This window comes from Aptenodytes forsteri, unplaced genomic scaffold, assembly GCF_000699145.1.
Source record: "Aptenodytes forsteri isolate BGI_AS27 unplaced genomic scaffold, ASM69914v1 Scaffold257, whole genome shotgun sequence".
NCBI classification, from domain to species: Eukaryota; Metazoa; Chordata; class Aves; order Sphenisciformes; family Spheniscidae; genus Aptenodytes; species Aptenodytes forsteri.
This window is the reverse complement of record NW_008795194.1, coordinates 645731-659042: the sequence shown is the minus strand read 5'-3', so window position 1 is coordinate 659042 and position 13312 is coordinate 645731. Positions and strand designations below refer to the sequence as shown.

The 13312-nt window shown below is 37.2% G+C and overlaps 1 protein-coding gene across 1 annotated transcript in view; it reads right to left on the bottom strand.

The window, feature by feature from the left end:
• MYO3B (myosin IIIB) overlaps positions 1–13312 on the bottom strand; it is a 207858-nt gene that overhangs the window by 66710 nt on the left and 127836 nt on the right. Inside the window, 4 exon segments of the mRNA XM_019471869.1 lie at positions 646–808; positions 1740–1851; positions 10962–11167; positions 13031–13108. Of these exon segments, the coding sequence (XP_019327414.1) occupies positions 646–808; positions 1740–1851; positions 10962–11167; positions 13031–13108 (559 nt within the window).

The following is a 13312-nucleotide window of genomic DNA, read 5'->3' as shown; positions in this document are numbered from 1 at the left end:
TTTGGTAACCCTTCCACCCCCCCTGCCATAACCACTCCAGCCCCCACCCCCAATACCTCTTCCCCACCCACCCAGATGTTGAACTCTGGGTTCACGACTGCAGTATTCACATCCCCACAACTTCAAACACCACTTCACTCGTCCAAATTTTAATTGTCACCATTTGCTCCCTGATGTCCTAACCCAAAAGGCAAAGGTGCATGATCATGTCAGCACAAGAACTCCCCTCCTCACACAGCTCCCCAAATTTGATACAAGGAAGCCTGTTAAATTTGTGATAATCAGCCTCTCAGGCCCACCCCATGACGTATGTTATCTGGAATACTAGTATACATGGAGGGGGGGGCATGCTACTGCATTTCATTTATGTGCTGCATGCTAGCGTAGACATACCTAACAATATTTTCATTTTCTGCACTGGCATCACATCCAAAATAACAAAATATTTAAATAAAGACATTACCAAATACTAAGATAACACCTTAGAAGTAAATCAATAATATTTGCATCAATTAGCTGGAGAGAAAAGCACCTCCAGTTATTTTGATTTCATAATAACTATTACAAATGAATAAATAATGTACGTGCAATTTAACAGCTTGAAATGCAAAGACACCCAATGAAATAGGGAATGTAAACATTTACCTGACTGTATGGTAACAGCACTATTTCCTCTTTTCTCTTTGACTTTCTTGTACCTCCTTGCTCCAAGCCATCCCTTGATATAGGCTTGCATGACCACCACCCTTCCTATAACTTCTCGCAGGAACAAATTTAACTGCTCTATGTGGTAATACTTTAGAAAAACCTGAAATGGAACAAAAAAAAAAATTAGTATTACATGCAGGCAGTAACATAACCTTTTGTACTCTGCCTTTTCATTAGTCTTACGTCAGCCTATTTTAGGGCACTGTTGCTGAGAAAAGTGGTAAAATACTGGTTGCTGATGTCATAGCAATCTTGTGAATCAAATATTTTCTCTCAGTGTGCTTGTGGAATTTCATTATTCCACTGATTATAATCACCCCATTGCAAAATAAACCACATATTTATCCCTTTACAAAGTTAACTGGCATGGGAATATTTTCAGGTATCAACAATTTTGAAATACAGCCTTTCTTGACAGTGGGAAGATAAATCCTGGGTTGGATTTGTTTTTAGACATAATACTGTCTAACAGCATTCTGCTTCAGAAGGCAAATCCTATGGGTGCTTACATACTTTATCTGGGTCTTGAGCAGGAAAATTCTCCTTGTTTTTCCTTTGTGCACTGTAAAACAAGTCAAGATACTGTATACCATCCTTTTTATAGAAGTCATCCACTACATTTTAAATCATGAACAAAGGCTCTTGACAGAGCCAGAAGGATCTCACCTGAAACCCCACAAATGGATAATGTACTAACCAGGCTCACAGGATGGGCCAGAGTGTGACGTTTCAGTCATGCCATGATTAAGAGCAGGAGGAACTTCAGGGAGGCACTACCACAGCAGGCACTGACAGATGTACTGTCCTTATCAAGGCAGCCATGTGCAGAATGCGCTTTGAGGAGGTACCCAGTGCACCCCTCCTCTTGCAGCACTAACTCAGCTGGCTTAGGAGGGCACCTCCGTAACCTGGGAGGCTAACTGGAGCAAATTCCTTGCTCTTTTGTTCATTCATGCAGTACTTTTCAAACCACTATTAGACATGTTTTGCTAAAAGGATACTATCCTTGAGAAAATGTTAGCACCCTCTACCTTGGTTTTCCCAAGAATCCAGTTGTCTAGTTTGGATTTCTCCAAAATGGCAAGACAGTTTTCTCTGCTACCAACAGGAGTCTCATGTGCCTTGAATGCAAGGTAATAATACCTGCAAAACCAAATGACAAAGAAAGAATTGACTTGACAATCAATATGTACTTTCACTACTCTTCTCTAGCTCAGAGCTGCATCTCTAGAACTCACAGGCCAAATTCTCCCTTATACTCAGTCCTGTTCATAAATCATGACACAGCTGTCATGAACAGATATTTGAGCATATACATGACATAGGAAAATAAGTGGTACCATAGCGGCGACAAGAATCTGCTGCATACTAGAAATCCCCAGTCAGTGTAATCATCCATAAAGGTCTTTCACAAACCAGTGCAACTTAGGAAACACCCAAGGTTGTTCTGAAGTTTTCAGGCGAACAAGTGAATGAATGACAGCAAGAAGAAGGAAAAGTGCTAGAAATCAGAGTAATAGAAAGGAAAGCAAAAATAAAACCTTTGGCATAATGTGTAAAATAAGTACGCCATCTACAGAGCTGCATAACATACTTTGGCACAGTTACATCTCTCTGCAAGTTCTGTTGAATAAGCAGGTGCTCCCTGAGGTGTTCAGTGCACCTTTACAGATTTCTGAGTGGGAGAAAAGTCAAATACTAGCACCAAAGAAAGAGAAAAGCACCAAAAGTAAGTTACTCATGACCTGATGCCTGTTTCTTATGAGAAATGCCAAAAAAGGCATTTCAGAATCTTTCAATATGTTAGTTACTGGTATCGGTCATTTTTGACAAAGAAATATAAATGGCCTTGACATTCTTTGGGAAGCATAAATCCACATAAGAAGTCCAAGGCTCTTGAGCTTGTAACAAGATCACTCCCATCAAAGGAACTCAGGGGAGCTTCCCATTTTCAGTATGCCTAATAGAAAGACTGAGGATTCTCAATTGGTGAGGATAAAGGCCAGCACTAGGAGGGTAGGCAGTGAAATGATACAGTGATACTGACTGATTATTGAAGCTGAAAGGCTGCCACTGTGTGTGAAGAATAGTTTACAGTAAAAACAACTCTCATATCAATCTTAATTTACCGACAGCAAGATGCTCAGACTGCATGAATACCTACCTGTGTTTCACACTTCCAGAAGAGGTCATATATATGCATAATTAAAACAACTGGCATTGCTATCATATTGGCAAGGATTTTATCAGTGCTGATTCACCAACTAGCAGCTATTTTAAAGAAAAAACAAGTTAATTACGCCTCATATGAATGTAATAATTTTCTTTACTCACAAGGATTTCTGTGGTTATGATTAGGTTTGTAAGTCTTTAGGCACGATGCCTTTTTTCTCTTTGATTGGGATAAACAATTAATTGGAATGGTTATCATCAATTTTAGTGGCCTTTGGAGCAGGCCCATACTAAACAACCCTTTTTTCTCTTTGATTGGGATAAACAATTAATTGGAATGGTTATCATCAATTCCTTTGGCCTTTGGAGCAGGCCCATACTAAACAACATTGACTTTTCCACGTTCCCTTCCAAAGAACAGCCCCTAACAATTATGTGAAATAACATTATTTTGCAAATAGTTAATGAAAAAGGAATGCAAACGTCTTTGAACTGAATTAAGAATGAATGGACCAATCCCTACCTGTAAAGCCACCATGCATTAATGAAGAATGGTTTTATAGTATTTAAGTAACTCTACTTGCAAACAATTATGTTAAGTAACAGCAAGAACATGTGTCAGTTAGTTTACAAATTGAAGGTTATTTTAGCACAAGTATACTGTTAGATGGTAGCAACCGCCACCTCAGCTCTCATTTATGAACCGCCATGTGTTGTCTTGGTCTTTATTAAGTTATACTTCTACAGGTGCTACTGTACATTGTGTTTGAGAGGAACTGGCAGGTTGAGCAAACCATTCTCCTAACTATTAGCATGGGGAAGAGCCATCAGATGTTCTTTAAAACATAAAGAGAAGAAGCCAACCGGTGAACCTCAAAGACAGATTCCTCTGTAGTCACACAGAGGCATGAAAATATCCCACCTCATACTGGAGAAAATATGGAGAAGCAATTAGAAAGAATGGAATAGCACAAGACTTTTTTTTTTTTTTTAATCACGAGAATGTGATTTTCAAATATTAGCTCCAGTTAATCTCTAGATATTGGCTCCAGTTGTCACAAGAAAGAAAAAAGAACCACTAAAATAGTCAGTAAGAGGAACAAAATGATGTCTGAAGGCTGAAGCACTGGAATCAGGCCTGGACCAGAGACATAGATATTCACCAACTGGAGACATTGCCCACTCTGAATAATGATAGAAGATTATGTATTACTGAGTTATTTTTAATGCAGTGACATTCTCAATAACGTAATATTGCAAATTCTTTAGCCAAGTCTTTCAAAATACTAAGAGTCACACCATTTAGTAGGTATGCAGAAACATGGTGTATTTAAAAGAAAAAAAAGTACGTTTCCTCCACCTTATTACTGAACTTAATGATGCCAGTTTTCACACGACAAATGGTATTATGAGTTGCACTCATAAAACTCAGATTTAAAATATACATATCGCAAACAATTTGTGGTAGCATGCAATTTCAACAGATACTTGACAGATACATCAGGGAAGTTGCACTAATAGTAAATTGCTGTTTGCTTCAAAAGCCAGTTCAGATAGCCACGTTATTTACACATGTATGTAACTTAAGCAGTTCCTTTCCTTAGAAGGAAGGAAGGATTCAAGTGAGTGATAATATCAGTTTTCTGGTTGTTCATACATCTTTTAAGGCATGTTGTAGTTGGGAATTTTAAAACCACAGAACAGTTTTTAGATAGCACTGATGCAATAGAATAGTCAAGGGGGCTCTCACAATTTTTGAATCTTACTATCTTATCAGTGACATTCTAATTACTGAGAAGTTGACAAATACCTGACTAAAAAGTATTTTTGAGCTAGGCAATTTACACACCGACTATACAGTTCTGTTTTTGACAAACTTCAGTATCTTTCAAATGTAGTACCCTCTCCATTAGCTCTCTTTCATGATCTAGAATGTATTTGCTTTTTGTACTCAGAAGAAAAACATAAATAAAACAATGCCCATTTTTCTTATCAAATCCTATTTAACAAATGTTTTTTTTAAATTTAAATTTATCTGTCTTCTAAGGAAGCAAGCCATTCAGAATGACAGTAACTTTACAAACATGGGAATTACTTCAGTTTCTGTATGTAAACATATTGTCTCCCAAAATTTCACGAAAACTTCCTCTAAATGGTGTTTTTCCAAATGTTTTGATTGACCCAAGCACTGCACAGAAGACTCCTGTAACTGGTTAAACACGCTGGGATATCAGTTTTTCAAAATCAGGTCTTCCTGTTCCTTTTCAGTTAGGTCATCAAAAATATGGCAGAAATGGCTCTACTCATCAGAAATAAGGTCTAGCAATATAAGACTGGCAATTTCTTTTTGATTATCTCTCCTCCAGAACTGCTTTTGGAGTTTTCATTCTGCACAGTAAAAGGTCTCTAGATTAGTGTTCCAAAGCTCAAATCCATGTATTTTTTTTAAGCAAACACTTTGTTTTCTATCTGGTGCCTGTTTTCATGACTGAATCACATAACTACAGATGCACAAGTAGTTTGACTTGATGTGCTCAGGATATGGCAGCACAGCATGTGCCACATAGGGTCATCCATTTATTTTACCTCATCTAAAATCTTTGTACAGCAATGGACCATATGGAATATTTTGGAGGAAGGTAAAATGTTTCACCTTAATGTATCTGGTAAAAGCGTGCAAATATTGTACATGGCAAAATGGCACAGAAAACATCTGGGAATGCACCCAAAACTTTGAGGTATATGCAACTACAACTGTTCCTTTTGATTTATTGGCCTAGTTTTATCTCTATCATACTTATGTAAATCTACTGTACAGAGATCACAGAGTGACCTCTATTTACAACATTTCACCACGAGAAGAAACCAGATACTTAATTTCAGAAAAGTAGAGCTAGAAATCACATTTGCTTCCAGATGAGATGAAAATTTCACAACTCTACTTTTTTATTTCCATATTTGCATTTGTTATTCCAGCAGAAAATGCAGTAGTCTGGAATACTTCAGTGCTCTTCTATGTTAAGCCAATACTTTTATTTCTATTTTTAAAAATAAAGTTTATGGTACTTCATGTGTTGTTTCATAAACATGCACATATCTGTGCAAAAATACATTATTTTCTTGGGTTATACATCCTGCTCGAAAATTTCCTACATGTGACACATATTCATCTACATGTTTCCTACGAGTACTTGACTAATCACATTCTCAGTAGTAGTAAGACTAAGTAAGAGAAAAGTAATTCCCCCTCAGAAAAACTAATTTCTCAGAGCTGATGAAACTCTGGAATTATGTATTTCTTAACCAGTGATTCTTACACTGCACTACAAACTATCCTTCATGGACATGAATAGTATTCCAGACACAACATACATTAAAATGGGATTAACTGTACTTAGTAGTCATTAGGTATAAACCAACTTTTTTTAAAAGTTGAATTTATCCCCAGACCAACAATTGCAAAGCTAGGACATGCAGAGTTAAGGTTAAACATTAAAGACATCCAAGTATGCTAAGATATGGAAAACTTCAGAACGATGCTATGCATTAACTATCTGATTATGGCCAAGGCATTTTAGTGTTGGTGGTTTCAGATTAGATAAACTGATTGTAAACAAATGGTTCAATTTCTCTCCCCTCTTTAAAGAGTGAACTGTGGAGCTGTTCAATAAATAGCATTTAAACACCACCATTAACTACAATACCAGTGTCTTTTACTAAAGTTCCCTTCACATTCCAGACTTAAAGGCAGCATCAATTCTACACAATTAACTCAAAAAAGTAATGATTAACCCTTTTTCTCTTTAAAACAAATCTTTGTACTATAATATACTGGCCTGAGGTGGAGAATGGATAATGAAAAGCATGAGGTGCAAGAGGGCAAAATCCCTTTCTAGCCAGACCCCCAGCAATAGCAGGGAGATTCTCAACATTCCAAAAGACGTTTGTTCCTTCTCAGCCCTGGAGTTGGAAAGTTTGAAAAAAAAAAACAAAACCCCATGTTTTTAGCACTGAAAGAGCCGTTAAATAACTTTCAAAAACTCCTAACTTGTATTGGTTGTATCTCACCTCTTTCAGAAACTTTCACATCTGAATTCATACAACTAATTACATTTGACTCTATATTGAGAGTATGAATGAAAAAATGTAAATTAAAAATGAAAAAACATCTAAGATACTCTTGAAATTCAGTACCAGATACCTAACACTTATGCTGGAAATCATCAGATAAACATAGAATCACAGAAATACTCTCAGAAAGGCATAATTTGGTCCATTCTGCATATACAATTCATAAGGTGTTAGCGGGCTTTTCACTCCTAGAGGTTTCCTATCTTCTCCATCCTGCAGCCATTTACCAGTGTTCTGTGAATGACAAGAGTCTAGAAAGTATATGTGGAAGGTACAGTAGATTACCATATTTAAAGTGTACAGGAACATTATACAGATCTGGTGAAATCTTAAAGCCACTGAAACAAATAACAGGCATTTCCATGGATAACAGTAAAAGCAAAATATGGGGGATATTACAATTTTGTTTCCAGAAATTACTTAGGGACTTTGGTACAGTGCAGACTCAGTGTTAAAAGTAAGTTGGCATTAAAAATGCATAATTTTAAAAGCAAGCATTTCTTTTCTCTGTAGCAAACCTGTTGACTTCTAATTCAATTTAGTGCTTCCCTGAGTTTGAATAATAAACAAGTCTATCACCACTGAATTTTTGGGGTTAGAAGAAAGCATGTAGTGAGGTAACATGTTTTACAGGATTTTACAGTATTTGACCAGTTTTTATACCTAGCTCCACTCAACGCAGAACGTGACTCATTAAGGTCAATGAGACTTTATATGGTCATGAAAATGCAACACTGACAGTTTAGAGACTGTGTGTACCAGGTGTACCAACAGTGACCTTATGCAAATTTGCAATGCGAGATTGAAAAAGCAGAACCAACCTCACTGGGATCACTGTGATAGTAATGGCACTGGTATTGCCACGAGCGTATGATCTGAGCAACATCATCTGGCTACTGTGGAGTAGGTAGTGCTTATAGGAAAAGTGTATCCTGCATCCTAATGCAGTACAAAGAACTTTAATGCAGAACGTAAATGGACAGAGAAGAAAAAAGCCAATCCTTAAATGAAACTTGTACAAAACTTCTCAACACATTCCTATGTGCTTATGAGGCACTTCAAGCATGACAGCATTTAGCACCATTAGTCTCTCAAGTCCCTTATCTTTCAACCCATGGTACAGTATATGCCACATTACATAAAAGGTGCATACAGCTGGGGGATATGTGGTGAGGACACACCTGCACACCACATCATGTCACGTGAAGCTCCAGGGGCCTGGGCACTCGGATATAGCAAGGAGTGTCCCATCCAGCGGGACTTTCAGTGCAGGTCCCAGCTAGAAAGCACACCTCCCTTAGCTGCTGTGCAGTGCATGGTCACTATGTGGCCCCACAAGCCAGGCACACCTGGTTGCCTGATCAGGTTAATAACCTGTGTCTGAAACCTGGGATTCCAGCCTGAGAAAGGGGCCATGCTGCTTCACAGCAAACATGTAAGAGAGACACATGGTGGTGTGGGGTGCGAGACAAGGCCAACAGAGACAAAGTGCCTAAGACTTGACAGGTCTACAGTGTTTACAGGGGCTGCAGATTACATTTTCCTACTTTAAGTAAAAGAATATGTATATTTATATACATAAAACAGATGGTTGTATACTTGGCTGAAGAAACATTGTGTGAATGAGTTACAATTAAGTCCTCTCCTCACCATCTGTTTTTTAACCCAATAAACTACCTCCAGGTTTGCAACACTGTTCTACATGAAAACAGAAGACAGTAAAGAGTAACATTAGACAGAGCTTTATCTTTTGTTTACCTCCCACCTGATAAACCCTGAATGGTTCTGTTCCCTGCCTTTGATTGTTTTGTCCTCATATTTCCTGCTAAGAGTTTACAAAACAGCATTATTGAACAGGCAGATAAGAAGCACACCTATTTGTTTAATAACATCAAGGGAGAAAAAGTGCTGGCTCATCCATTTTGTTGTTCAGTTGCTCAAAAGGATCAAAATACCAATTAACTTGCTGGCTTAGAAAATCTTTGATATCCTCACATTTACTGACATTTTGAAACTCTTGTTCATACTTGCCTAATGTCTTTTTGATTATGAACAAAGAAGTGCCAATCTGTTTAGCATTTGACCTGTTTTCTCAAGCATTTTTATGTATTCAACTACTTAGTTCCTAAAAACACTTGACTAGTCATGGCTGTAAGTTGAAGAAAAATGTTTCTTGTTCCATTGATAGCTTTTTTTAAGCATTGCTCTTTTTTTTTTTTCCCCCCGCCAAGAGCAAAACAGAATATAATTTGTTTAAAAATAAAGCATGAACTGAACAAAGGAGCAAGAACATCCCCTCTCCCGCCCCCCATTTATATTCTGTACTCAGGAAGTCTTCTATGCTGTTGGGCAAATTGCTACATCTTCCCCCCCACTTCCCTTGTTGTGTTGACTTTCTTTCCTGAAAGAATTACATCAAGTTGGACTAAAAACTTGGGGAGTATCTGACAAAATGTTAAACACAACTTGCCCTTATCTGCAGGAATGGAAAGCTACAGTCAGTGCTACCTTTATTACCATTACTTTTCAAGGTTGTACTCAAATTCAGTGCACTTGTGAATGAAAAGAATCTACTGGTAAGAGGAGGCCTAATTTCCTCTCAATTTACACTAATTTCAGTGGAGTTAATCTTAGTTCACTTATGTGTAAATTGGATAAAAGTTAAGGTTAATAATTCTGCCTTCAGCCTCTTTAGGATGTTGCAAAGATGTGTTAGTGATCACAAAAATTAATCACTCTGTTAAACCTGCTTTAGAATAGTGTGACCTTACTAAAATTAGTCATGTAACACAAAAAAAAGTTGGGGGAGATCATGTCTGAAAATTAAATTGCTTTGATGGACAAATGAACATGTTAGTTATCCTTCCTGGGATATATATCTCTAGTGTTTTCCTATTACATATTCATTTGGCATACTAATATATTAAAAAGCAGAAAATGTCATAATTTTTCAGAATGAATTGATTAAGCTATGGTTTACCGTTCAACATCCCTCAATGCAAGGACCACAGATTTCCAAGCCCAAATGACTGATTTACACACATAAATTTACCTGATCTCTGGGTTTTAGAAAGGCCTGTGAAACTGTTTATATCTCCTCTTTCTCAAAAACATAATCACCTCCTTCCCTCTAGCATCATATGAATGACTTGCTTTCAGTAGATTCATTAACTCTATATTGTCTGGATGAGCAACTTCCAGTTCAGAAAATAGCACTAAATGCTTGATTTAGGCAATCGCTACGTGTTCCTACCGTTGAGTAGTTGATCGCTTAATGGTACTGCTTCTGCTCCATTATTGAATTATCAATCCTACAGACTGGAAAACCGTAAATACTACACAAAAACATATTTTAAGTCTAGAGGAAACCATAATGATAATATATACATACTGTCATCATAAAGACAGTAGCATTTCCTGAATCAAATGTATAGCTTTCTGAGATTGAGAATAATATTAAAGCCAGTAATAGTAGCCATGACACGGGTTCAGGTAAACAGAGATATGGTTATAATTCATGATATCTCCAAGATAAATGACTACGAGGCTACGAAGCTATTACAAGGAATATTTCTAAATCTAAAGCTTTTACATCAGTTCATTCTTAAGCATGTGCATATTCTTCGTATGATGGCTGAAGGTCACTGACCTTCCAAATCCTTGTATTATCTAAACGTGATGCATAATTTCCACTTGTTGCCTCTACTGAGGAGACCACGGGGACAGGCTTGCTACTGAATACTAAGTGCTCACTGCTGCTCTCACATTGACTTTTCTCCATTAGAGCTCAGATATCTCTTGTAGTCTTTATCTCTGATAGTCACTGCTCTCATTAGAGAATCAGACCATACATGTACAAACCAATATTTGTAGAACTTTCTGTATTTAAACATAGAATACATTTTATTGAATGGAGTTTTAAAACAACAGCCATGCTATAGAAGTCTTACCTTTTCACAAACTCTTCAAAGAGGATGCGATGAGAATACCCTTTTTGACGTATTTTGACAGTTTCCAGAATTCCAGTGTATCGTAGCTGCAGTAGAACTCTCTCATGAGAAAATGTCAGTGCTTCTCGATCATCGTTAGGTTTAATGCAGCGGATAAAGTGAGGCTGTCCAACAACCATTTTGGATAAAAGATCCATGAGGGAATACTAGTGAGGAAAATAAAAAATATGCACACACTTGACAAAAAACTGCAATGCAACTACTTAAGCAGGAGATACGTATTTGTAAACAGTATGTAATGCTTGATTATATTTTAATTTGTAATGTTAATCTGCATTGACATTTTATTAATTTTTAAGCTCTTGGTTAAAACCCAGAACCTATTAAAAGTTTTCAGTTGTAAAAAAAAAAAAAAATTATTATTCTAGTTCTTATTTCTTACTTCTTACACCTTTCTTTTTGTCTCTCCTTATACCACATTTCTGTAGTTGAAGAAGGCCCATATTAAAAAAAAAAATTGCAAAATGTCCTAACTAGAATTCTACTGTAGGCACATTTGACCAATCAAATATCCCCAACAGAAGAACAAACTTTACTGTGAAACAATCACAGAAATTCACAGAAAATCATGGGGGAAGGGTTGCAAGAAGTCATCAGTTCAGTCCTCTGCCCAAAGAGAACACTAGATGTATCTGTACCATTTCAGACACATCTCTGTTAAATCCATTTTTCAGAATCACTGAGGATATAGACTGCACAATCTCCCTGGACAATCTACTGAAGTGCTGCATTACCATGACTATTTATAATGTTCTTAACATCTAACCTAAATCTTCCTGCTGAAATGTAGGCCCATTACTTCTTTTCCTATCCACCCTGGACATGGAAAACCATTTATTCCATTGCATTTTACACTAAAATTAAAAAAGTGTGATCAGATCATATATATCTGCTTTTCCAATGACTCCTCTGAATACTGATACTTCTGCTCCATCCTCACCTCATTAACCCACTGTACGATAAGTATTTGTTGCAAATACGCTCAATCTCAAAATCACATACAATTCCAAGCTGACTGTGGTCACTTTGCTGTAGGCTGCATCCGTATTATGGTGTACTTTTACACTCACTCCCCCACTCCACTTTTTTTCTTTTTTTTTTTTTTTTACAGTTTCTACACAGCTGACATCTATGTAGTTCTTTGCAAGAACACTCTAAATCCACACTTGTATTACTAGACAAGTTTGAATGTGCGTCCTTGTACCCTCCACCCTGGGGCAACATCTCAGTATACATCAGCTTCCTCTATGCCTTTCCTTACACTATTTTGCATGACAAAGAAAACACGTATTCCTACATGGCATGAAGCTTTGACCCACACTAGCTAGCACAGCACTGTGAACTTCCTGCATGGTACAAGTGCAGCCCAAGGACCAACTGCTCAAAATTTTTCCACTCTGCAATGACCACAAGAAAAAAAACATTAATCAACAGCCTTGGATTGGCATGTGGGTTTCCTGACTCCTAACCTTCCAGTTCCAACATTCTCAATGCCATTTCCTTACCCGTTTGATTTAAACACACATGCAGAATATGCATTACCCCAGACAGGATTACTACTGATAAGATGGCAATCCATATGATTTATAACAATACTTCCAAAAGATGGATTGTTTTTACTTATTAGTACAAATGACAAATCTTAATCTTTAAAAGTAGGTATGCCTGAGCTTGTGAAAAAATATGAAGGCTTTAGTAATGACAGCTATTTTATTTGCACAAAATCAGTTTTCTGTTCATAAAGAGGCCTCTTGTAGACCTCCAGCATTTTAGATGGAAATAGTCTAGACTCCAGATTCTGTCATCAAGGTACTCGGTGAAATTATAAAAGTAGAAGTATGAGGAAACAAAAAGAAAAGGAGCAAAAGAAAATTTAGGAGTATACAAAGGCCTCACAACAGATTAAAAAAATTCTTATTATTCTCTTTGATCTCACAATCCCACAAATATTTTAGATATATCTATTGTTCTTATCACCAAAATGTTTGTTTACAATTTAACTTCTGTACCCTAAAATAGGAAGCCATAGTTTGCCGCTTCATGTTAGTTGTTTCCTCAGGGTGTCGCATAACCTCCATCGTGTCAACCTGAAAGACAAAACTCAGATGTTAGAGCTGTTCCAGAAACACTGCAGACCCACCCCATCTCACCCATGAAAGCTGGGTTCAGGTTTTTTTATGGTCATTCCTTCAGGTGTGAGCACTTCAGAGTACCTGATCAGAGGTAGGAAGGCCAGCTTCTAACAGATGCAGGACACGCACTGATTTCAGAGAAAGCTGTAACTGTTCCGA